This window comes from Heptranchias perlo, chromosome 2 (genome assembly GCF_035084215.1).
Source record: "Heptranchias perlo isolate sHepPer1 chromosome 2, sHepPer1.hap1, whole genome shotgun sequence".
NCBI lineage: Eukaryota > Metazoa > Chordata > Chondrichthyes > Hexanchiformes > Hexanchidae > Heptranchias > Heptranchias perlo.
In genome coordinates this window covers 127,170,356-127,197,752 of record NC_090326.1, presented here as the reverse complement: position 1 = coordinate 127,197,752, position 27,397 = coordinate 127,170,356, and the positions used below count along the sequence as shown (strand labels likewise).

The 27,397-nt window shown below is 44.7% G+C and overlaps 1 protein-coding gene across 1 annotated transcript in view; it reads right to left on the bottom strand.

Annotated features, from left to right (window-relative positions):
- The window catches only part of plxdc2b (plexin domain containing 2b), a 390,151-nt gene that overhangs the window by 62,902 nt on the left and 299,852 nt on the right, over nucleotides 1-27,397 (bottom strand). Inside the window, exon 13 of the mRNA XM_068007092.1 lies at nucleotides 20,132-20,170. Within this exon, the coding sequence (XP_067863193.1) occupies nucleotides 20,132-20,170 (39 nt within the window). The remainder of the gene's footprint in view (nucleotides 1-20,131; nucleotides 20,171-27,397) is intronic.

Sequence of the window (27,397 nt, the reverse complement as noted above, 5' to 3'; positions counted from 1 at the left end):
GATCTGGCATGTCTTACAGAGGTTACCGTGGCAGGGTTGTGTGGCGTCGTGGACGCTGTTCTCTTGAAAGCTAGGTAATTTGCTGCGAACGATGGTCTGTTTGAGGTTGGGTGGCTGTTTAAAGGCGAGTAGTGGAGGTGTGGGGATGGCCATAGCGAGGTGTTTGTCCTCATTGATGACATGTTGAAGGCTGCGGAGAACATGGCGTAGTTTCTCCGCTCCGGGGAAGTACTGGACGACAAAGGGTACTCTGTTGGTTGCGTCCCGTGTTAGTCTCCTGAGGAGGTCTATGTGATTTTTTGCAGATACATCGACGACATTTTCTTTCTATGGACCCACGGCAAGGAATCACTAAAGAGACTACACGATAACATCAACAAGTTCCATCCCACCATCAAGCTCACCATGGACTACTCCTCAGAATCAGTTTCTTTCTTGGACACACGAATCTCCATCAAAGACGGGCACCTCAGCACCTCACTCTACCGCAAGCCCACGGACAACCTCACGATGCTCCACTTTTCCAGCTTCCACCCTAACCACGTCAAAGAGGCCATCCCCTATGGACAGGCCCTGCGAATACACAGGGTCTGCTCAGACGAGGAGGAACGCGATGGACACCTACAGACGCTGAAAGACGCCCTAGTAAGAACGGGATATGACGCTCGACTCATCGATCGACAGTTCCGACGGGCCACAGCAAAAAATCACATAGACCTCCTCAGGAGACTAACACGGGACGCAACCAACAGAGTACCCTTTGTCGTCCAGTACTTCCCCGGAGCGGAGAAACTACGCCATGTTCTCCGCAGCCTTCAACATGTCATCAATGAGGACAAACACCTCGCTATGGCCATCCCCACACCTCCACTACTCGCCTTTAAACAGCCACCCAACCTCAAACAGACCATCGTTCGCAGCAAATTACCTAGCTTTCAAGAGAACAGCGTCCACGACGCCACACAACCCTGCCACGGTAACCTCTGCAAGACATGCCAGATCATCGACACAGATACCACCATCACACGAGAGGACACCACCCACCAGGTGCATGGTTCATACTCCTGTGACTCGGCCAACGTTGTCTACCTCATACGTTGCAGGAAAGGATGCCCCAGAGCATGGTACATTGGCGAGACCATGCAGACGCTGCGACAACGGATGAACGGACACCGCGCAACAATCGCCAAACAGGAGGGTTCCCTCCCAGTCGGGGAACACTTCAGCAGTCATGGACATTCATCCACCGACCTTCGGGTAAGCGTACTCCAAGGCGGCCTTCGAGACACACGACAACGCAAAATCGTCGAGCAGAAATTGATAGCCAAGTTCCGCACCCATGAGGACGGCCTCAACCGGGATCTTGGGTTCATGTCACGCTACACGTTACCCCACCAGCGAACAAATGTTATCTGTTTTTAATATAATGGGTCATTTGCTGGCTCTCTCTGCCTTCCGGATGTTTCTGCCTCTCTCTTTTTTTTCTCTGTTTTTTTTCCCTGTTTGTTTTTTTGTTGAATGTGTATTCGGGGGTTCTGCAGGTGACACCTCTCTGTCTGAACACGGTGATTGCCTTGGCAACGGGCAGTTGCAGGGGCAGTCTGTAAACACCATGTATTGTTCTATATGTATAAATGCGTAGGCTTCAAGGAGCTCCTGAACATTTACCTGAGGAAGGAGGAAGTCTCCGAAAGCTTGTGAATTTAAAATAAAATTGCTCATCTAATCATGCCACACATAAAAGATTGGGATTGTGATGGTTGAAAGGCAAATTTTAAATATAGCAATCTGATGAACTGGTTCAAAGTTACTGGGTGGAATTATCCAGTGTGCAGCCATGTGAGTGCGGATAAAGCGATAACATGTGATTTAGCATATTTTCACATTTAAATCATTGCTGGTGGTAAACTAAGCCATCCAATGGAATGTTAAATTGAATAAAAACTAACAACCAGGAAATGAGCCACCTGATCTTTGTCAACATCCATGACTTATTTTCCTCTGGATTACTTGTCTAGTAATATAACCACTACACTACTATTAAGGAAACAGCAGTGTAGTGGTTATGTTACTAGACTAATAATCCAGAGAACACAAGTTCAAATGCCACCATGGCAATTTGAGAATTTGAATTCAGTTTAAAAACAATCTGAAAATAAAAAGCTGGTATTAGTAAAAGTGACTATGAAACTGTTGGATTGTCGTAAAAATCCAACTGGTTCACTGAAGTCCTTTAGGGAAGGAATCCTGCTTCTTGGTTTATATGTGACTCCAGTCCCACACCAATGTGGTTGATTCTTTACTGCCCTCTGAAGTGGCCTAGTGAGCCACTCAGCTGTACCAAACCACCATGAGGAATAATAAAATCTTGGAACTTCTTACCTAACAGCATTGTGGGAGCACATTCATCTTAAGGACTGCAGCAGTTTAAGAAGAAGGCTCACCACCACCTTAGGGCAACTAGGGATGGGCAATAAATGCCAACCTTGCCAGGGACGCCCACATCCCAATAATGAATTAGAAAAGTAACTGAAGTAAAATGACATAAAGAACCTTATTAAGGCATAAGTTATGTTTCAAGGACATATTTTAGTCAAGGAATTTATTAAAAGGAAAGAGGCAATTATTGATTCAAAAAGTGGGCATCAGTGCCTGGGCTAAAATATCCCAAAAATAAATAACACTTCAAAAATCAGAAAGGATGGATTGGCCTACGGAAAGCAATTTAATGACCTTGAGAAGTGGTGGTTAGGGTGAAAGTCACTTATGATAAAGGGCTGTCAAGCAAAATAAAAATGCACCTCCAAAACTGAAAATGACTGGGCTTGCCTGCAGTAACTATTAAAAAATGTCCTAGAAATGAAAAGAGAAATGAACATTTAAACATTATCAGCTCACAAGTATTGACTGCTGAAAGCAACAACTAAATGCTTGAGCAATATGTTTCTGCTGCACAAACACAGCCTGTGATTACTGCCTATTTATTGCTGCCTGTAAGTTATTAAGACCTCAACAAACTAGAAGGCCAAGTACTATCTAAATAAGGGTTACATTTGCTGCACTGATTATACTTTAAATGAGAGTTAATTATTTCTTCTTGTTTTAGCATACTCGCTGGGACTCATGTTTACTCAGCATTGCAATTCATGCACAACTGAGCAGGTAATCAGAATGCGCCTGCAATAACACAGCTGAGTCACTTGTTAACACCTTTAATATTCATGCAAGAGCTATAATGAATCCACAATGAGTTAATCCAGCTAAGGCATGCACACTTTTGAATGATGATGGAGGAGCAAAACATAGAATAATACACACCAATTTTCTGGAGAAGCTCCTTCAGACAATCATAAATAATATCAGAAAAAGACAAAATGGCCATTATGGATCTGAAGTGCACACAAAACAAGCACTGGCTCCAGCAGGCACGGAAGGTGATTGCTTGGAGGTGAACACAATATCTGCACCTGGGCAGATATGCAGGAGAATTTGTCCAATTTGAAGGGCAGGATCAAAGTAAGCAACAAGGATCATTGTCAATGATCACACATTGATATATGTGGGACTGACTGTCAAGTATCTCACGCTGCTGCAAATGGCCGTCCAAGGTGGTTACAGGTGTTAGATATGATTGCCTCAGAATTTCACAAAAGAGTTACTGTCTGTCAAAAATTGTTTAAAAAAAAGCTTGTTGTGGGTATAACAAAAGGCAAAAAGGAAAGCTTACGTCAGACACCGAGAACTCAATACTGCAGAAAGCCTAGAGGAATATAGAAAGTGCAGGGGTGAAATTAAAAAGGAAATTAGGAAAGCAAAGAGAGGGCATGAAAAATACTGGCAAGTAAAATTAAAGAAAACCCAATAATGTTTTATAAATACATAAAGAGCAAGAGGCTAACTAAGGAAACAGCAGGTCTATTAGAGACCAAAAAGGTAACCTATGTGGGGAGGCGGAAGATGTGGGCATGGTTCTTAATGAATACTTTGCGTCTGTCTCCACAAAATAAGGGGATGGTGCAGAGATTGTAGTTAAGGAGGAGGACTGTGAAATATTGGATGGGGTAAACATAGTGAGAGGAAGTATTAAGGGGTTTAGCATCTTTGAAAGTAGATAAATCGCCAGGCCTGGATGAAATGTATCCCAGGCTGTTAAGAGAAGCAAGGGAGGAAATAGCAGAGACTCTGGCCATCAATTTCCAATCCTCCCTGGCTACAGGCATGGTGCCGGAGGATTGGAGGTCTGCTAATGTTGTACCGTTGTTTAAAAAGGGAGAAAGAGATAGACCGAGTAATTATAGGCCAGTCAGTCTAACCTCAGTGGTGGGCAAATTATTGGAATCGATTCTGAGGGACAGCATAAATCGTCATTTAGAAAGGCACGGGTTAATCAAGGACAGTCAGCATGGATTTGTTAAGGGAAAGTCATGTCTGATTTACGTGATTGAATTTTTTGATGAGGTAACAAGGAGGGTCGATGAGGGTAACGCGTTTGATGTAGTGTACATAGATTTTAGCAAGGCTTTTGACGAGGTCCCAAATGACAGACTGGTCAAAAAAGTAAAAGCCCAAGGGATTCAAGGGAAAGTGGCTAGTTGGATCCAAAATTGGCTCAGTGGTAGGAAGCAAAGGGTAATGGTTGACGGGTGTTGTTGCGACTGGAAGGCTGTTTCCAGTGGGGTCCAGCAAGGCTCAGTACTAGGTCCCTTGCTTTTTGTGATATATATTAATGATTTGGACTTAAATGTAGGGAGCATGATTAAGAAGTTTGCAGATGATACAAAAATTGGCCGTGTGGTTGATAGTGAGGAGGAAAGCTGTAGACTGCAGGGAGATATCAATGGACCGGTCAGGTGGGCAATTGGATTCAATCCAGAGAAGTGTGAGGTAATGCATTTGGGGAGGGCAAACAAGGCAAGGGAGTAAACAATAAATGGGAGGATACTGAGAGGTGTAGAGGAACAAAGGGACCTTGGAGTGCATGTCCACAGATCCCTGAAGGTAGCAGGACAGATAGACAAGGTGGTTAAAAAGGCATACGGGATATTTTCCTTTCTTAGCTGAGACATAGAATATAAGAGCAGGGAGGTTATGCTAGAACTGTATAAAACATTGGTTAGGCCACAGTTTGAGTACTGTGTACAGTTCTGGTCACCACATTACAGGAAAGATATGATTGCATTAGAGAGGGTACGGAGGAGATTTACGAGGATGTTGCCAGGGCTGGAGAATTTTAGCTGTGAGTAAAGATTGGATAGGCTGGGGTTGTTATCTTTGGAACAGAGGAGGCTGAAGGGAGATTTAATTGAGGTGTATACAATTATGATAGGACTAGATAGAGTGGATAGGGAGGACTTATTTCCCTTAGCAGGCGAGTCAGTGATCAGGGGGCATAGAATTAAAGTAATTGGTAGAAGGACTAGAGGGGAGCTGAGGAGAAATATTTTCACCCAGAGGGTGGTGGGGGTCTGGAACTCACTGCCTGAAAGAGGCAGAAACCCTCAATTCATTTAAAAAGTACTTGGATGTGCACTTGAAGAGCTGTAACCTACAGGGCTATGGACCAAGTGCTGGAAAGTGGGTTCAAGCTGGACAGCTCTTTCTCGGCTGGCAGGGACACGATGGGCCGAATGGCCTCCTTCTGTGCCGTAACTTTCTATGATTCTATGATAATAATGAAAGTAGAAAGGAGCACAGCTGTAGACACTAAATGAACAGCCAGAAATTCATCCAGTATCATAATATTAAAGAGGGCTATCAGAGAAGAAGTTTGTTTCCATCCACATATAGATAGTAACTGGATTGAAACTAAGGATGAACTATAAACAGTTAACATATTAAATTCATTGTAGGAGAGATTTTCTGAATCCTCGCCTGACGCCAGCACTTACCGGAAAATGGTAGGCATGTAGGAAAAAAATCATCACATACATTCCCTTTGCCAATAATTTTGATTGTCATTATTTTTAAAGCAGTATTTTGTGGTGCTCCACAGAATGTGTGTGGAAGATGCTTAAATGAAAGGATTATTATGTCCTAGCACAGCCATGGTTACCTATTGCTGCACTGGACCAAGACAACCTTGAGCCTGTCAGTAATGAAGGAACGAAGATAGATTTATGTGCCATGGTCCTCGGACTGATACCATACTAACCAAGCCCCAAGGGGACATTATTGGTGTCGCATTTATCCTAGAGATTTACATACTGGGAGGAAAGGGAGAAGAATAAAATAATTAGAAGTGAGGACGTAGTAAAATTAATTAAAATCTAGCAATTATAGTTTCTTGAATCACACCTTTGAAAGTGATCTGATCCATGTAGCTGAATTGGGCACTTTGATTGGTTTGGTCTGGTCGCCTGATGGGATTCTCTACAGCATGTTAAAGGATTTAAAGTTAAACACTGTTCACCTAAATCATAACATTTTCAAATGTTTTAGAAGGAGGCTCATAGGCTCAAAAAGCCCTTAAAACTGGAGCGAGGTTTAAGAATGTAAAGATTGAAGGTTTCAGAAAGGTTAAGTGTTACAGATCCAAATAGAAGTAGAGAATGTAAATTATATTCCGTAAGTTACTTCAATATCACAAACATTAAAGCACAGAAAGTACAGCATTGCGGTCATCAGAGGAAATACATTATTTGCAAAGTTAGCTGAAGTGAGGCAGAGAAGATGACCAAAGACAGAACCAGAGGGGAGATGAGAGATTTTTTTACCCAGCGTGTTGTTATGATCTGGAATGCGCTGCCTGAAAGGGTGGCGGAAGCAGATTCAATAGGAGCTTTCAAAAGGGAATTGGATAAATACTTGAAAAGGAAAATTTGCGGGGCTATGGGGAAAGAGTAGAGGAATGGGACTAATTGGATTGCTCTTTAAAAGAGGCACGATGAGCCGAATGATTCTATGAAAGAAAACAAATGATGATGACCCACTGCAGATGTAATCCAGAGGTGAAAGTAGAGCATAACAGTGGAAAGCAGATCTACCTGATGCCATAGTCAGCCTTCTACACAAGGAAATAGGTGGCATAATTTTACAGTCACGTTGCCCAAGAAACGGCCTACACACTGGAAACCCACCCATGATACTTGAAATATTGAATATGAACTTAACCTTGCTAGGTCCGCACACAATATTATTTTATTGTATTATAATTAAATAAAACCCAATTAATGCTGAATTAGTGTGATATTTACAATTAAGCTTACTGTAACCTTCAATACCAAATCTTGTATCAATCACACTATTATAGATGCAGGCAAATGAATGATTTCATTAATGCATCTCTATGTTGGCTTTGATTTTTGATGCCTTTAGCAATATGATTTAAGTTGCACTTTAGTCCTGCTGCTGACAAACGTGGCTTGGTTAATAATTAATGGGAATGATTTTCCTGACTTTTGTCCCCAAGAATATCCATTTCCCAGGCCTAACGGTCAGGAAAAAGGAATGGACAACCATTTTGCTGGGTTTTGTTTTCTTTATATTGTCCCGGTGAGGGTGGACGGTGGGGGGGGTGGGGGGGGCGGCGGGGGAGAAGAGCTGGCTCTGCACCTGCAGTAGGCACGTTTACAACCAACGATCTGGGGCTGGCAAGAGACGGGTGGCTGGTACATCTTGGGGCTGTGGCAGCTTTCATGCTATTTTATTGCTTGGAAGGAGAGGGTCTAGTTTTGGCCACTTCTCCCTCTATTATAGCCCCAAACACTTGCTGCTTGAAGGTCACGTTCCAGTTTGAGGCCTTTAATTTAACATTTTCTGAGCACCCCCCTTTCTTTTTATCCCTTTAAGTGGTCCTCCTACTATTAATGGCACGGTAGCGGCAGTCCCACTGCAGCCTGGCTGTAACATCCTGGGCAGAAGCAGTGGCTCCTTCTGTGTGGCGGAAATCAGCCTCGACTTACCAAAATGGGTTGGAGTCAAGGCAGGGTCGGGGCAGTGGGAAGAAGTTCCACCCCACCCCTCCTCCGGCAGCCCAGGAAGTAAATCCAACCAGGTGATTCAGAGGATCTTAGTGAGTTTGAGGAGAAAGAACTTGCATTTATATAGCGCCTTTCTTGACCTTAGAACATGCCAAAGCACTTCGCAGCTAATAAAATATTCTTGAAGTGTTGTCACTGCTGTAATGTAGGGAAATGCGGAAGCCAATTTGCACACAAGGTCCCACAAACAGCATTGAGATGAATGATCAGATGATTCTAGTGGTGTTAATTGTGCTATGGGATCTTACACATCCACCTGAACAGGCTGACAAAACCTTGGTTTAACATCTCATCCAAAAGAAGCACCTTTGACAGTCTAGCACTCCCTCAGTACTAGATTTATGTGCTCAAATCTTTGGAGTGGGGCTTAAACCCCAAACCTTTTGACTCAGAGTTGAGAATGCTACCAATGAACCAACTGTTAACTGTTTAGAAAGTTTAAGTATAGATGTTCAGAAACTTTTTTTGTAAGACAAACAATTGCAGTAGAATGCAAGGCAGCAAAATTAGAATTGAAAGACTCCTTCCAAGTGATGTCACACCCCTTCTGTAGCTACTGGTGCATTTTCTAGGGGAGACTGGGACATGGTCCCCTGGAAAATTCTAAATCTTTACATTAGAAAATATCATCAGGATTAGACAAAGTCAACATGGATTTATGAAAGGGAAATCATGTTTGACAAACCTACTGGAGTTTTTTGAGGATGTAACTGATGGGATAGATAAGGGAGAACCAGTGGATGTGGTTTATTTGGATTTTCAAAAGGCCTTTGATAAAGTCCCACGTAAGAGGTTAGTGTGCAAAATTAAAGCACATGGGATTGGTGGTAATATACTGGCATGGATTGAAAATTGGTTAACAGACAGGAAACAGAGAGTAGGAATAAATGGGTCTTTTTCGGGGTGGCAGGCAGTGACTAGTGGGGTACCGCAGGGATCAGTGCTTGGGCTCCAGCTATTCACAATATATGTCAATGATTTGGATGAGGGAACCAAATGTAATATTTCCAAGTTTGCTGACAACACAAAACTAGGTGGGATCGTGAGTTGTGAGGAGGATGCAAAGAGGCTTCAAGGAAATTTAGACAAGTTGAGTGAGTGGGCAAATACATGGCAGATGCAGTATAATGTGGATAAATGTGAAGTTATCCACTTCAGAAGGAAAAACAGAAAGGCAGAGTATTATTAAATGGTGATAGATTGGGGAATGTTGATGTACAAAGGGACCTGGGTGTCCTTGTACACCAGTCACTGAAAGCAAATATGCAGGTGCAGCAAGCAGTTAGCAAGGCAAATGGTATGTTGGCCTTCATTGCAAGAGGATTGGAGTATAGGAGCAAGGATGTCTTACTGCCTTACAGGGCCTTGGTGAGACCACACCTGGAGTATTGTGTGCAGTTTTGGTTTCCTTACCTAAGAAAGGATATACTTGCCATAGAGGGAGTGCAGCGAAGGCTCACCAGACTGATTCTTGGGATGGCAGGATTGTCATATGAGGAGAGATTGGGTCGACTCGGCCTGTATTCACTCAAGTTTAGAAGAATGAGAGGGGATCTCATTGAAACATATAAAATTCTGACAGGGCTAGACAGACTGGATGCAAGGAGGATGTTTCCCCTGGCTGGGGGATCCAGAACGAGAGGTAACAGTCTCAGGATACAGGGTAGGACATTTAGGACTAAGATGAAGAGGGTGGTGAACCTGTGGAATTCGCCACCACAGAAGGCTGTGGAGGCCAAGTCACTAAATATATTTAAGAAGGAGATAGATAGATTTCTAGTCACAAAAGGCATCAAGGGGTATGGGGAGAGAGGGGGAATATGGTATTGAGATAGAGGATCAGCCATGATCATATTGAATGGCAGAGCAGGCTCGAAGGGCCAAATGGCCTACTCCTGATCCTATTTTCTATGCTTTTATGACTGGGACATGGTCCCCTGGAAAATTTTAAATCTTTACATTAAAATTATGCATTCTGGTTAATGCTAAACATCATTTATTTTGCTTCACAATTGACATATTTTTCATTTTAAAAAAAATTGGAAAAACAAATGATATTTGGGCTTATCTATGTTTCACGTCCATAAAAGTTATCAATACATTCAATAGGCACTCCCCTTCACAGAGGCCAGCTCTCTCTGTTATCCTCTACCCCCTTCTCAGAGACAACCTTTCCCTCTTTCGCTTCTCCTAGACAGAGGCACTGTTCCTCTAATCCTCTTCCCCCTTCACAGAGACCCTCTCTCTCTGTAACTCCTTCCTCCAGATTACTGAAGCACCCTACCCCTCCAATGACCTCAGTTCATGAAAGCATTCTTACTCTTTGATGTGCTCCTTACTACCAATCCTAGCTGCAGCTCTTACCGGACACTATTTCACACTGCAAACAGACAGGGATTCCTGATTTACAACTCGCCCAGGAATTGCCACCTAGCACAGAGTCGAGGTCCAGAATGAGGCAGCAGCATGCTAAAAGTACAAAAGAAAAACAGGCACATGATACATAAACCACCCTTGCCTGCTGATTCCATAAATAAACCACAGAAAACTCACGGAAATAAACCTGAATCCAACGGTGCCCATATAGAAAAGAACCTTTTGCCCCTCTTGCATAAACAAAATGAATTCTGAAACTGGTCACATCCAACAGTGTCACGTCAACACCAAGTTAAAAAAAAACAATTTAAATTCAGCAGTTGCTCAGCTCTTTTCCTCAGCAATGCTGCTCACTTGGCCTGCCTCAGTGCCTCCACTCCACATTCTGACCTGTGAGCTCCCCTTAGTCCTCCAGGCACCAGTATTCATGCTGCAGTTCTGAGTCATCACTTGGGACAAAGGTATATTGGATTTCATTTCATGCTGGTGGAACATTTTAAATAAAAAAAAACCCTTTGATTTTCCCACTTGCCAGCCAGGAGAGCATTCCTATTTGGGAGAAAGAAGCGCAGTGCATTCATTAGCTGGTGGACGGCCCTGCTGGGAGAAAGCTCTCTTTCTTAAGAGCTGGATACTGCATTCTGACTGAGTTTAATCAGTGGCCCATGCCACCTGAATTTGTGAATACTTTTTATCTCCTGGATTTGCTGCTTCAGGGAACAAATGGTGTATGTAATTTGTGTACACTGTGTTAGGCCTGGCTATGAAACTAAGTGGGAGGGGCAAAACTCAGCAGAGCTCCTGCTGTGAGTGCCAGAGGACGGTTAGCATTAGTGGAACTTTACCGCAGGTGTTTACACGGAGAAATGATGGGCAGGTGGGGGGGACTGGAGAAAATTGTAAAAGGACAAATTATCCACGGCCATAATGGCAAACTATCTTTACTATAATTTCTTTCCAGATCCCATTAGGGATAAAAACAGAAAAAAGGTAAAGTAGTTTTGCTGTTTATAGAACGACATTACCTGATTTGAGACAGCATCACTTCTAATTCAGTATTTGTATAGGTCTTGGTTGCTGAGTTATGTCAATTAGATACAAAACAAACAGTGTGAATGTCAGTAAAACATTCATTATATCTGTGAAAACCCTTTGGCTGGTATTAGCTACATTCCTGTGTAGTGCACGATCTTTAACACAACATATTGACTTCTTTGCCAGAGTATCTTAGCTTCAATAGCCACCATATTGGCTAGTGGAATTTAGAAATATATAACAATCTCGTGCCTTGATAGAATTAGATTTAGAAAATCCTAACTGTAGGCAGATCTCAGCGCACTATTTATGTAAAATCCTTCTTTGACCGGAGTAGCCATCGATTTCTAATTATCCAAGGATGTTTCCAGCTATAGGCTTCCAGCTAATTGATCAGTTGCAGGCAAACTTTTCCATCACACAGAATCTGCAGTTTCTTCCAATGTCTGCTGGAATCATTTGCTCCCTCTGAAAAACTGAACAATTGTATTATTCAAATGTTTGGCCCCATGGCAACCAAAGCAATATTTTAGCTCATTGATCGTGGAACGAATCTGAAATTACTCAAGGCTATGAACATTTACTGTGTGTCATCTAGTAGCTTATCAATAGCTCCGAAAAATATTGTTGGATATCAGTCATAGCTAATCACTGAGTTAATAGTAGTTCATCCAATGAAAACTCCAGTTATAATAGAGGGACTCAGAGTGTTTCTGCATTACCCTGAAGGTTGTATTCAAAGTGACTATTATGGTCTACATTTGACACTTTTATGGATTGAAAAAATTGAACTGCCTTCCAACTACATGGTTATATACAGCATTCATCCCTTATATTCGCTGAACCAGATTATTAGACTTTTGTAGGAGTATTGGACCACCAGCAATATATTTTCAAATCAAATTGGCACAAATCAATTGTTTTATAATAGCTTACTGGCTCTGGTAGTGCAATACTCTTTATATAGTCTAATAATCTGGTTCTGTCAAAGGCAGCATTTGCATTCCTGGCCATATGGACCTTCTTATAACATCAGGGAAGGTTCGTTGGCAGAAGCTTAGTATACCTTTGAAAGGATTCAGTGGAACTCACTCCAGTTGAGATCTGGTGTGAGTCCCTTTGAGGCCCTAACCTTTTACTAGAAGAAGGTAATCAATCCCTGAGGAGATTGATTATGTTCTGTTCCACTGAATCTTTTCAAAGGTATAAAAGGAGGAGTTTTCTGGGGAAACCTGAGAACTCAGAACTCCCCCGACCCACCCCCTTAACATAACAACATAAGAAATAGGAGCAGGAGTAGGCCATACGGCCCCTCGAGCCTGCTTCGCCATTCAACAAGATCATGGCTGATCTTCTACCTTAACTCAACTTTCCCACCCTATCCCTATATCCCTTGATTCCCTTAGTGTCCAAATATCCATCGATCTCAGACTTGAATATACTCAATGTCTGAGCATGGTAGAGAATTCCAAAGATTCACAACTCTCTGAGCATAGCAATTTTGTAGCATCAGAGTGGCTCCCATGGGAGCCGAAGAATTACTTCTGCAATTTTTTTCTTCTGTCCACTTGGGCCTCGGTGAGACTTCAGACAGAATGGCAAGGTGCACCTCCACCGTAGTAGGCTGGATCGGGTTAGGCCAGGGCAGGTTTGTTTTTGGATATGCAAATTATCTCGTCCTTGGTATTTGGAACCAGGTTTCCAGCCTGGGGCTAGGGCAAGCAGGGGTTCGGTTTATCTGCATTTACAATGATGGGCCACTGTTTTCAGGGCACTACAACTCTTAAAAATGTACTTTTAATATCAATTCATTATTGAAATAAAAAAGAACTGCAGAAAGTCAAAAGACTAAAAGTATCTTTCTTCCAATGAGAAATGAAAAATTCACAGTGTGAACTGTTAGATCAAATAAATTAAAACTATAGGTTTATAAACTATAAATAAATTAAAACTATAGGTTAAGTCAAATAAATTAAAACTATAGATGTCATATAAGGAATGATTTTCCAGTCCTGGCACTGAAGCGGCAGAACTAGTGCATACTGAGCTTAGAGCTTACTGACATCACGCAGGGCTGACCTCATGAGATTTCCCACGGTTGGCCGCATTATGTATGCACAAAGAGCTCCAAGATGGATTGGACCTAGCAGTGACAGCTTGTTGTCATCAAGCAGGAAGTGGGGGAAATAGTGTGCAGCTGCTCTCTTCAAATGTTGCAGCAGAATTTAAAGGATTGCATCATTGCTTTTAGGTAGAAAATTTGAAGCGGCAGGCCAATGACGAAGATGATCCCAAAAACCCATTTTACAACATTACCTAGCTATCTGATGAATGTTGATTTACTCACGCATAATCTGGGATGCAGGGTGGACATTTTGGTCTCTATCTGCTCTTCGAATTTCGAACATTTTAAAAGTACTTCTCTGCTTGCAGAACAAGGTAGCACATAACAGAATGGAGCAAACTTGAATGGAGGACAGCCCCTAATTTTAGTGCATTGAGTTAGTTTGAAGAGGCCACGATCAACATCCTTGGGCCTAACAATATAAGATTGGGCCATAGCGAAGCCTTCCTCAAGCTCAGTGCTGGTATCAGTGATTGCCCAGTTATGGGTGCATGTAGAGACTGGTCTTCTCGGGGTGATGCCACATCCAATGACAAAAGATGTATCAGAAAGCAGGCAGCACCAATCAGCCACTGCAGCAGCAGATATGGTGGCACCAGTTGTTGGCCCATCTCATCACCCAACACAAGAAGTACAGAGCCGCCTCAATCCCAAGAGACTTGCACTGACAACCAGCAGCCAGTAACCTGACATACTCCTGCTACTGGGGTAGCCTTTGGAAGGAGCACAAGTTTAGAATTTAGCACTAAGGCGCAGCACTGGGCCTAAACATACCAGCCATACATACTAAAATAAATTAAGTACTTATTTCAATTGTGTCCTGATTGTGTAAACGGTAGCTGAATTAGTACATAGGCCAATGCTGCCAAAGACGTTTTGGGCCAGGCTATTGACAATATCATATAGTGCATACTTGGGGAGGGCTGAAGGGCTTGTCTGTAAGAGTCTACAGTATGGCACCTAATGCCTGAAATAGTGGAGGGGAATTTTAACCCCCCAGAACGGGTGTGTTGGGAGCAGGTGGGAAGTAAAAATAATTGATTTTTCCAGTGCACTTGCAATTTCCTCCAACGCGCCTATTTCTGGGTTTAACGGAGGCGCATTTGAATGCGTGCGAGTAACCTACTCGCTGCACATGGCTCCTTAATTAGTGCAGGTGGGCAGGTACTTATGGGAGCTATTCATCTTATTAGGAGATGTTAAGTTGGTGTTTTTAAATTGAACTTAAGAGACCTTTGAATTCAACATCTCTAGCACGGGTTTCTCGGGGCTCGTGAATCTCGCCAGTGAAACGGAGGCGAGGTGGAGCCGCAGTTCATGGAGCTATTTAAATTTGTGATTGCCCCATTGGAATAAAAGCTCAGTTATTGCAGCTGGTGTCTCAGTTCCCTCTGGCAAACGTTTGGCAGAGAGCTCTTATGCTAATACAGCTTGATCAGAACTTTGGAGGCTTTCAAATAGACAAGATCAGGATGCGGGGGTGGGTGCCATGGATGTATTCGGTAGGACATCGGACGAGGAAGACAATCACCATTCAGGGCAGTGACGTTGTGCTGTGGTGGGATCTGCAGGTGCAGAAGGGAGAGGTGTACAACACAGAGCTGGAGAACAGTAAAGAGAAGAGCAGAGTGGAGAAGAGCGGAGAGGAGAGCAACACAGGGGCTGAGGTCGCAGGAGGCACTACCTATGTGAGAGGGTCCACAGACAGTGGCTGAGCTTCCTGGACCTATCTGAAGAACAGTGTGTACGCAGGCTCAGATTGAGCCGGCAGGTGGTCGCAGATGTGTGTAGCCTCCTTAAAGAAGAGCTGCTCCCTCGTGGCTAGGCATTGCACGTTGCTGTAAAAGTCACCAATGCTTGCTGCACCTACACAGGTGAGGTGAGGTGAGGTGAGAGTGACTGCCCTTGACATCAAGGCAGCATTTGACCGAGTGTGGCACCAAGGAGCCCTAGTAAAATTGAAGTCAATGGGAATCAGGGGGGAAACTCTCCAGTGGCTGGAGTCACACTGAGCACAAAGGAAGATGGTAGTGGTTGTTGGAGGCCAATCATTTCAGCCCCAGGACATTGCTGCAGGAGTTCCTCAGGGCAGTGTCCTAGGCCCAACCATCTTCAGCTGCTTCATCAATGACCTTCCCTCCATCATAAGGTCAGAAATGGGGATGTTCGCTGATGATTGCGCAGTGTTCAGTTCCATTCGCAACCCTTCAGATAATGAAGCAGTCCGAGCCCGCATGCAGCAAGACCTGGACAACATATCCAAGCTTGGGCTCATAAGTGGCAAGTAACATTCGCGCCAGACAAGTGCCAGGCAATGACCATCTCCAACAAGGGAGAGTTTAACCACCTCCCCATGACATTCAACGGCATTACCATTGTCGAATCCCCCACCATCAACATCCTGGGGGTCACCGTTGACCAGAATCTTAACTGGATCAGCCACATAAATACTGTGGCTACAAGATCAGGTCAGAGGCTGGGTATTCTGCAGCGAGTAACTCACCTCCTGACTCCCCAAAGCCTTCCCAGCATCTACAAGGTACAAGTCAGGAATGTGATGGAATAGTCTCCACTTGCCTGGATGAGTACAGCTCCAACAACATTCAAGAAGCTCGACACCATCCAGGACAAAGCAGCCCGCTTGATTGGCACCCTATCCACCACCCTAAACATTCACTCCCTTCACCACTGGTGCACCGTGGCTGCAGTGTGTACCATCTACAGGATGCATTGCAGCAACTCGCCATGGCTTCTTCGACAGCACCTCCCAAACCCGCAACCTCTACCACCTAGAAGGACAAGGGCAGCAGTCACATGGGAACAACACTACCTGCACGTTCCCCCCAAGTCACACAACATCCTGACTTGGAAATATATCGCCGTTCCTTCATCGTTGCTGGGGTAAAATCCTGGAACTAAATCCTGGAACTCCCTACCTAACAGCACTGTGGGAGAACCTTCACCACACGGACTGCAGCGGTTCAAGAAGGCGGCTCACCACCACCTTCTCAAGGGCAATTAGGGATGGGCAATAAATGCCGGCCTTGCCAGTGAAGCCCATATCCCATGAACGAATAAAAAATATACTAAATTTTTGTGTTTCTGGTATGAGGACACCCCAATCTCTCTGAACACCATCATTTAATAGTTTCTCACCATTTAAAAAATATTCTGTTTTTCTATTCTTCCTACCAAAGTGAATAACCTCACATTTTCCCACGTTTTCTGTCCTTTAACCAATCCTCTATCCATGCTAATATATTACCCCCAACCCCATGAGCAGCTTGTGTAACAACCTTTTGTGTGGCACCTTATTGAATGCCTTTTGAAAATCCAGATATACGACATCCACTGGTTCCCTGCTAGTTACATCCTCAAAAAATTCAAATAAATTTGTCAAACACGATTTCCCTTTCATAAATCCATGTTGACTCTGCCTAATCATTTAATGATTTTCTAAGTGCCCTGTTACCACTTCCTTAATAATGGATTCCAGCATTTTCACGTATGACCGAAGTCAGGCTAAGTGGCCTGTAGTTTCGTTTTCTCTCTCCCTCTCTTCTTGATCCTTTATATAACACTGGTTCGGCCACAACCAGTGGCACCCCATCCACCACCCTAAACATTCACTCCCTTCACTACTGGCGCACTGTGGCTGCAGTGTGTACCATGATGCAAATGCAGCAACTCGCCAAGGCTACTTCGACAGCACCTCCCAAACCCGCGACCTCTACCACCTAGAAGGACAAGGGCAGCAGGCACATGGGAACAACACCACCTGCACGTTCCCCTCCAAGTCACACACCATCCCGACTTGGAAATATATCGTCATTCCTTCATCGTCGCTGGGTCAAAATCCTGGAACTCCCTTCCTAACAGCACTGTGGGAGAGTCTTCATCACACAGACTACAGCGGTTCAAGAAGGCGGCTCACCACCATCTTCTCAAGGGCAATTAGGGATGGGCAATAAACGCTGGCCTCGCCAGCGACGCCCACATCCCATGAACGAATAAAAAGAAACTGGAATATTGTGTCCAATTCTGGGCACCACACTTTAGGAAGGATGTGAAGGCCTTAGAGAAAGTGCAGAAAAGATTTAATAGAATGATTCCAGGGATAAGGGGCTTCAGTTGCATGGATAGACTGCAGAAGCTGGGGTTGGTCTCCTTAGAGCAGAGACGGTTGAGAGGAGATTTGATAGAGGTGTTCAAAATTATGTGGGGTCTAGATAGAGTAGATAGAGAGAAACTGTTCCTATTGGTGGAAGGGTCAAGAACCAGAGGACACAGATTTAAGGTGATTGGCAAAAGAACCAAAGGCGACATGAGGAAATTTTTTTTTAATGCAGCGAGTGGTTATGATCTGGAATCGACTGCCTGAGGGGGTGGTTGAGGCAGATTCAATCATGGCTTTCAAAAGGGAATTGGATAAGTACTTGAAGGGAAAAAATCTGAAGGGCTACGGGGAATGGGACTAGCTGAATTGCTCTTGCAGACAGCCAGCATGGACTTGACGGGCCGAATGGCCTCCTTCTGTGCTGAAACCGTTCTATGATTCTAACGACTGAGAAACTCGGAAATGCAGGTAACGCAGGGATCCTGCCAAATTTAAAAGCAGAACTGCATTTAAATTTATTTTCTCCATTTCCCGGCTGGCAGCCAGCCAGATTGAGAAGCTGGCGGGCGGGAAGGCCTGTGCTTGTAGGCCGCAGCTGGGGAGAGGAGAGGAGGGAGGAAGAGATCATGGATCGGGGGGAGATCATGGGTCAGGGGGGAGGTTGTGAGTCAGGGGTAACATCGTGGGTCGGGAAGGGGGAGGGGCGAGATTGTGGGTTGGTGGGATCATGGAGGTGGGGGGAGGGTAGATCATGGGTCAGTGGGATCGCGGATTTGGAGGGGGTAGATCGTGGAGGTGGGGTGGGGGGGTAGATCGTGGGTCAGTGGGATTGTGGAGTGGGAGGGGGTAGATCGTGGAGGTGGAGGGGATAGATTGTGGGTCAGGGGGATTGTGGAGGTGGGAGGGGGGAGATCATGGGTCAGTGGGATCGCGGATTTGGAGGGGGTAGATCGTGGAGGTGGGGGGGATAGATCGTGGGTCAGGGGGATTGTGGAGGTGGAGGGGGTACATCGTGGGTCGGGGAGATTGTGCAGGTGGAGGGGGAAGATCGAGGGTCGGATGGGGGGATGATCGAAGGTCGGGGGAAGACTGTGGAAATCGGTGGGGGGGGGTTCAGAGGGGGCGAGACAATGGAGGCAGCCTCATTTACATATTTAAATAACTGACCCGCCTCTGTAGAGTGGGTTAGTCGCCCGCCCTCCAACCCGCCTCCGTTAAAACCAGAAGTGAACACATTGGAGGCGGGTTGGGGTTGGGTTTCCGATTTTTGAATTTTTAATGCCCCCCCCGCCAAGCCGGCCCCCCCAAATTATGCAGAATGATCTAGAGAAATATGATCTTGTGAAGGCCCACTTCTCCACTTGTGGCAAATGTGTTATTTTTAAGTGAATTGAAACTGCGTGTGACATGGATTGTTAATCTGTGAGCCCAGAGACACTCTTCTCATTATTCTGAGCACTACCTGTAAGGTCAGGTGTCCTGAAAACCAATTTGCTCTGCTCAGATTCCTACTGGCCAAGGAATGCATTCTTATACCAGTTGTATAGTGGATTTTATAATACTACTAGACATAATGTACTTACAATTAAAAAATCAATATAATTTTTTTGATATTGACATTTCATATACCTTCAAAGTGCAATTCGGTTCGTGATAAAATTTACTGAATTTACTGAATATTCGGTTCGTGATAAAATTTACTGAACTGAATGTATCGGATGTGTGGAGTTCAGCCTTTATTCTGAATTCAGTTTTTAATGCAGTCATAGAGTGAGTCCATAAGACCATAAGAGATAGGAGCAGGAGTGGGCCATTCGGCCCTTCGAGCCTGCTTCGCCATTTAATGAGATCATGGCTGATCTGATTTTTACCTCAACTCCACTTTCCCGCCTTTTCCCCATATCCTTTGACTCCCTTGCTGATCAAAAATGTGTCTAACTCAGCCTTGAATGTATTCAATGACTCAGCCTCCACAGCTTTTTGGGGTAAAGAATTCCAAAGATTCACGACCCTCTGGGAGAAGAAATTCCTCCTCATTTCCGTCTTAAACGGGCGACCCCTTTTTCTGAGACTATGCCCCCTAGTTTTAGATTCCCCCATGAGGGGTAACATCCTCTCAGCATCTACCCCATCGAGTCCCCTCAGAATCTTGTCTGTTTCAATAAGATCTCATTCTTCTGAACTCCAATGAGTATAGACCCAACTTGTTCAATCTTTCCTCATAAGACAACCCTTCCATACCCGGAATCAACCTAGTGAACCTTCTCTGAACTTTCTCTGAACCTTCTCTGAGTCTTATAAAACATGAAATGAGGCTAAACATCTTGTAAAGCATTTATAAAAAAACATACAAGAGAAAAGATACCTGCAAACAAGCAACATTTTTATTGTCATCAAATCCATGTATAATGTTAAACTCTTGACCAAGTGCCACAGGATGTTATAAATTGATTAAATGAAAAAATGGAACCAAAACGGTTATATAAATCAAACACTTACCTCCATTGTCCCTCAGATGCAAAGCAATCTTTGTATCATCTGTAAGAGATTTGAAATACTATTTAGCGACAGCTTGCAAGTGCAAACACTACATTATAGCATACTTATCTATTTAGCAGTACACAAATAAATACTCCAACAATACTGCCCGGGGGCACCACTGCACATTTTCAATTGATACAACCAATAACACCCTGATTTTCACCTGGAGCCAGGAACTCAGTGGGTGGGTAGATAATTGGGTGGGAAACCCAGAAGTAGAGTGAGCACGTCGGAATCTGCGATGGCAACTAAATCGAAGGCACCTAGTTTTACTTCCGGGTTTCGCATCTCCAAACTGCTCTGTGGGCGTACTGCGCACCCGCATGATCCGATCTGAAGTCCACTATTTAAAGGGCTATTGCAAAAATGGATTCTGGCGGAGAAAGGAGGAGTGAAGCGATGGATGCACATAGAGGAAAGGAAGCACCCAGGTTCTTGGGTGGGTCACTTGAAGTACTGCTGGGTGCAGTGAGAACCAGGAGGGAGGTCATCTACCCAAGTGACAGGATGTTAGAAACCTGGTTCGGCAATCAAGAAGGCATGGCTGGAGATGGTAGAAGAGGTGAGCAGCAGGAGCACGGTGCCCAGGTCTTGGCTGCAGTGCAGGAAGCAGTTTAATGACCTGACCAGGTCAGGAAAATTGAGCACATTTGTTGATTCATCTAACCCCCCCCTCTCACTCTGTCTTGCCAAGCCTAGTCCATCACATCACTCATCACACCCACTTAAGTTTCAGCATCAACCATCCTTAACTTTCTATGCACTTCCTCACCAACCATTTATTTACCAACGACTGCCACTCACCCCAATCCTGATGCAATGTGATGCATCTGTTTCATAGTCAGCCTCACCCAAAGCAATGCATCCATCAGGTGAATACGGCACCTTCAGTCACTCACAGGTCAGTTCTTTCGCCCCTTGTAGAAGAGAGCGCACAACACAAGGGAGAGAATAAGGACTGGAGGTGGACCTCCACAAATAGTCCAGCTCACAGATGCGGAGGAGGAGACCATGGAGGTAAGTGGGACATCTGCATCCCTATCCATCGGAGATGGAGAGACTGGGAACCCGCAGGTGCCTGGTGACAGAACTTGAACATCTTTCACACACATGATGACTTTATTTCATCAATGACAGACCTGAGTATGGTGACTGGCAAGATTGTTACTTTGCCGATGAATAATTCATGTCGTCTTTCAGGGCCTTCACGTGCTCAAGAAGAATGTGGCAAAGTGGAAGACATTGATTCCTCAGAGGATCTCATTTCTTCCGAAGGTGCACCATCACAGGACATACAGCCGTGCACCAGCGCAGAATTCAGTGGGTCCTGTTAGCCAGTTAGTTGGGCTGTCACCTGGTGATTCGCCACTCATAAGTGAGCACGAGCAGGCACTGGTGGCAGGGGCAGCTATGAAGAGTCTGCGTCGGGGAGGGGCGCTCTCCTCTCCAAGCTCTGCTCAGTAGGACACAGATGCTGAACCCCGGTGCCATCATTGAGAAGGAGAATGATTAAGGTAAAGCTGCACCTTTGCGAGGTACTGGCAAATGTGTCATGCACACTCTCCACAATAGCCCAGAGGATGGAGGTGTCCAACTGCAACACTAGTGGATGGTTGTCGCAGGTAAGTGCGAGAATGTCTGCAATGGAGAGAATGGCAGCCTCCATTGAGCTTCAAGCACGGCTCTCAAATGAGTCAATGTAGGCCCTTACCACGGCCGTGCAGACTCTGGATGCCAACATGTCTGTCGTCTTAAACAGGATGACAGATACCTTATTCATGGCCTTACAAGGCATCACTGTTATGCACCAAGCTGCTGTCCAGCAGAGTGGTTGGAGCGATGTGGCCCTGGCCCAGGAGAGGGATGATGGTGAATGGGGATTCTACTCAAACCACTCCCATGTCGCACCTGTTGCCAGCCCTCCTCAACCAGTACCCACAATGCTGCCTCCCCTCCCGATGGCTGAGTCTGCCCCTGCACAGGTGCAGGTGGAACAGACTTTGGCGAGGCCTTCACGGTTCCAAAACCCAGAGGTCGTAGGCCAAGAGCATCTTCACAGTCAGGGCAGGGATCTGAGCAACCTGCCACTACCTCTGCTGAAGCAAAAGGGGAAGCACCACGTAGAAGCGGTAGAAAGCATAAGTTAAAGCAACTGTAGTTCACCAAGGGTACGCACAAGGGTGTTTGAAGAAATGTTATGTTGTTCGTTCTTCTTTTTATATATTGGCACATTACATTTATTGATTATCACCACTTCCACGTCTTGCCCATTATTGCATCCTGAGTGTTAAGTCGCCTTTTCATTTGCTTCATCATAAATGCCAATACATGACGATACCCATTTGGCGAATGTGCAATGGGTCTATGCGTGGTTGAAGGACTGTTTTGTGCAAAGGGAGGGGTGGAAAGGGGTTGGTGGTGGTTGTGACAGGTGGCATGAATATCTCAATTTCTTTATTTTGCAAATCTCATTATAAGAACCTGTGAGATATGAGGGCATCCCTGGCATTGGGGCCAGCAATGTGCGTGGATGGTCTGGTGATGGGTGTACCATCTTCATTTTCCTCCTCCTCCTCCTCATACTCTTCCTCGTCTTCAACGTTGTGGCTAGCAGAGGATGCTTGATGAGTGCCTTTGTCCTCCTCCACCTCTAACCCTCTCTGCTGCGCTATGTTGCGCAGGACGCAGCACACAGCACACAATGACTATTCTGGACACCCTCGCTGACAAGTACTGAAGGGCTCCTCGAGATCTATCCAGGCACCTGAAGTGCATCTTCAACATGCCTCTGGCTTGTTCAATGACACACCTGGTGGTCATGTGGCTCTAGTTGTATCGCTGTTGCGCCTCATTGGTGGGGATCCTCATGAGGTGTCATTAGCCACGTTTGCAGGAGGTCTCCCTTGTCCCCTCAAGTCTGTCTCCTGACTGGAAGAGGTGTGGAATGTTGGGCTCATTCCTTGAGGAATAAAAACTCCATGGGAAAAGTGATCCAACCGTGGCTAACTGGAGAAGTTAAGGATATTATTAAATTAAAAGAAGAGGCTTACAATGTTGCCAAAAAGAGTAGTAAGCCTGAGGATTGGGAGGATTTTAGAAATCAGCAAAGGATGACCAAGAAATTGATAAAGAGGGAGAAATTAAAATATGATAGTAAACTAGCAAGAAATTTAAAAACAGATTGTAAGAGCTTCTACAAGTACATAAAAAGGAAGAGATTAACAAAAGTAAACTTGGGTCCCTTAGAGGCAGAGACAGGAGAAATTATAATGGGGAATAAAGAAATGACAGAGACATTAAACAAAGATTTTGTATCTGTCTTCACAGTAGAAGACGCAAAAAACACACCAGAAATAGTGGGGAACCAAGGGTGTAATGAGAGTGAGGAACTTAAAGTAATTAAGATTAGTAAAGAAAAAGTACTGGAGAAATTAATGGGACTAAAAGCCAACAAATCCCCTGGACCTGATGGCCTACATCCTAGGGTTTTAAAAGAGGTGGCTGCAGAGATAGTGGATGCATTGGTTTTGATCTTCCAGAATTCCCTAGATTCCAGAATGTTCCCCATGGATTGGAAGGTAGCAAATGTAACTCTGCTATTCAAGAAAGGAGGGAGAAAACAGGGAACTGTAGGCCAGTTAGCCTGACATCAGTAGTAAGGAAAATACTAGAATATATTATTAAGGGCATAGTAACGGGGCACTTAGAAAATCATAATATGATTAGGCAGAGTCAACACAGTTTTATGAAAGGGAAGTCTGGTTTGACAAATCTATTAGAGTTTTTTGAGGGTGTAACTAGCAGGGTAGATAAGGAAGTAGTAGATTTGGATTTTCAAAAGGCATTCAAGATTACGGCTCATGGGACTGGGGGTAATATATTAGCAAGGATTGAGGACTAGTTAACGGACAGAAAACAGAGAGTAGAAATTTACGGGTCATTTTCAGGTTGGCAGTTTGTAACTAGTGGGATGCCGCAAGGATCAGTGTTGGGCCTCAGCTGTTTACAATATATATCAATGACTTAGATGAGGGGATCGAGTATAATGTATCCAAGTTTGCTGATGATACAAAACTAGATGGGAAAGTAAACTGTGAGGAGGACCCAAGGAGGTTACAAAGGGATACAGATAGGTTAAGTGAGTGGGCGAGAATGTGGGGAAAAGTGAAATTATCCACTTAGGTAGGAAGAATAGAAAAGCAGAATATTTTTTAAAAGGTGAGGTACTAAGAAATGTTGGTATTCAGAGGGATTTGGCTGTCCTTGTATGCAAATCACAGAAAGTTAATATGCAAGCAATTAGGAAGGGAAATAGTATGTTAGCCTTTATTGCAAGGGGGTTGAGTCTAAGAGTAAGGAGGTCTTGCTGCAATTATATAGGGCTCTGATGAGACCACACCTGGAGTACTGTGTACAGTTTTGGTCTCCTTACCTAAGGAAGGATATACTTGCCTTAGAGGGGGTGCAACGAAGGTTCACTAGATTGATTCCTGGGATGAGAGGGTTGTCCTATAAGGAGAGATTGAGTGGAATGGGCCTATACTCTCTGGAGTTTAGAAGAATGAGAGGTGATCTAATTGAAACATACAAGTTTCTGAGGGGGCTTGACAGTGTAGATGCTGAGAGGCTGTTTCCCCTGGCTGGAGAGTCTAGATCTAGGGGTCATAATCCCAATATAAAGGGTCGGCTATTTTGGACCGAGATGAGGAAAGATTTCTTCACTCAGAGCTTTGTGAATCTTTGGAATTCTCTACCCCAGAGAGCTGTGGATGCTCAGTCATTGAGTATATTCAAGACTGAGAGCGATAGATTGTGGGACACTAAGGGAATCAAGGTGTATGGGGATAGGGCAGGAAAGTGGAGTTCAGATCAAAGATCAGCCATGATCTTATTAAATGGTGGAGCAAACTCAAGGGGCCCTACGTCCTACTGCTGCTCCTATTTCTTATGTTCTTGTGACTCGCGTAAAATGAAGGAATCATGACAGCTGCCAGGGAATCTGGTGCACACCTGCAGAAATTGCTTCCTGTGGTCGCACACCAGCTGTGCCTTGATGGAGTGATAGCCTTTTCGGTTTATGAGACTCCTGGCTCATGTGGTGTTCCTCGGATTGCCACCCGTGTGTAATTGATTGTGCCGTGCAGCCCATGGGAAGCCAGCCAGAGAGGTGAAACCCACTGCCCGCTCATTCTGGCTGATGTTGTCACGGGGGAAGTTCATGTAATCGGACGCCCTGGCAAACAACCCATCCGTCATCTGCCTTATACACATATATGCAGATGACTGACACACCCTGGAGATGTCTATTATATAGGATGTGATAACAGGACACTTAGAAAATATCAACGGGATTAGACAAAGTCAACATGGATTTATGAAAGGGAAATCGTGTTTGACAAACCTACTGGAGATCTTTGAGGGTGTAACTGGTAGAATAGATAAGGAAGAACCAGTGGATGTGGTTTATTTGGATTTTCAGAGGCCTTTGATAAAGTCTCACATAATAGGTAAGTGTGCAAAATTAAAGCACATGGGATTGGTGGTAATATACTGGCATGGATTGAAAATTGGTTAACAGACAGGAAACAGAGAGTAGGAATAAATGGGTCTTTTTCAGGGTGGCAGGCAGTGACTAGTGGGGTACCACAGGGATCAGTACTTGGGCCCCAGCTATTCACAATATATATCAATGATTTGGATGAGGGAACCAAATGTAATATTTCCAAGTTTGCTGACGACACAAAACTAGGTGGGATCATGAGTTGTGAGGAAGATGCAAAGAGGCTTCAAGACGATTTAGACAAGTTGAGTGAGTGGGCAAATACATGGCAGATGCAGTATAACGTGGATAAATGTGAAGTTATCCACTTCGGATGGAAAAACAGAAAGGCAGAGTATTATTTAAATGGTGATAGATTGGGAAATGTTGATGTACAAAGGGACCTGGGTGTCCTTGTATACCAGTCACTGAAAGCAAACATGCAGGTGCAGCAAGCAGTTAGGAAGGCAAATGGTATGTTGGCCTTCATTGCAAGAGGATTTGAGTACAGGAGCATTTGCGTGCAGTTGAGTGCAGTTATACAGGGCCTTGGTGAGACCACGCCTGGAGTATTGTGTGCATTTTTGTTTTCCTTACCTAAGAAAGGATATACTTGCCATAGAGTGGGTGCAGCAAAGGTTCACCAGACTGATTCCTGGGATGGCAGGACTGTCATATGAGGAGAGATTGGGTCGACTCGGTCTGTATCCACTCAAGTTTAGAATGAGAGGGGATCTCATTGAAACATATAAAATTCTGACAGGGCTAGACAGACTGGATGCAGGGAGGATGTTTCCCCTGGCTGGGGGGTCCAGAACGATGGGACACAGTCTCAGGATACAGTCTCAGGGGTAGGACATTTAGGACTGAGATGAGCAGAAATTTCTTCACTCAGAGGGTGGTGAACCTGTGGAACTCTCTACCACAAAAGGCTGTGGAGGCCAATTCACTGAATATATTTAAGAAGGAGATAGTTACTGATTTCTAGACACAGAAGGCATCAAGGGGAATGAGGAGAGAGTGGTAATATGGTATTGAGATAGAGGATGGGCCATGATCATACTGAATGTGGGAGCAGGCTCGAAGGGTCGAATGGCCTACACCTGCTCCTATTTTCTATGTGTCTATGTCACGGGTGGCATCCTGGAAGGACCAAGAGGCGATGAAATTGAGGGCAGTCGTTACTTTTACTGCCCCGGGCAATGCATGGCCACAAGGTCCAGCGAAGAGCAGTTCTCACTGGAGAACTGCTGCGACTCAATCTGAACCTGCGTGGGCACTGCTCCTCGAAGAGGTCCATGAAGCTCAGCCTCTGCCTGTACACCCTCTCACGTGTGGAGTGCCTCCTGCGACGTTGGCCCCTCTGTAGCTCTCCTCTCTGCTGTTCTCCAGATCCTTGTTGTGCACCTCTCTCTCTTGTGCACCAGCAGATCCCAACACAGCACGACGGGGGCTGCTGTGGAATGTCATTTTCCGCCTTCTCAGATGTCCTCTGGAATACATCCATTGCATTCCCCACCCCCCCATCCTAATCCTGTCAGTTAGAAAGGCTCGAAATTTTCCTAAAGCTGTCTCAGCAAAGAACTCTCAGTCTCAACATAAGAAGAACTCTCAGCCAGATGTTTGCCTGAGAGAACGGACTGACCAGCTGCAATGATTGAGCTCTTATTCAGATGTGTCAATCG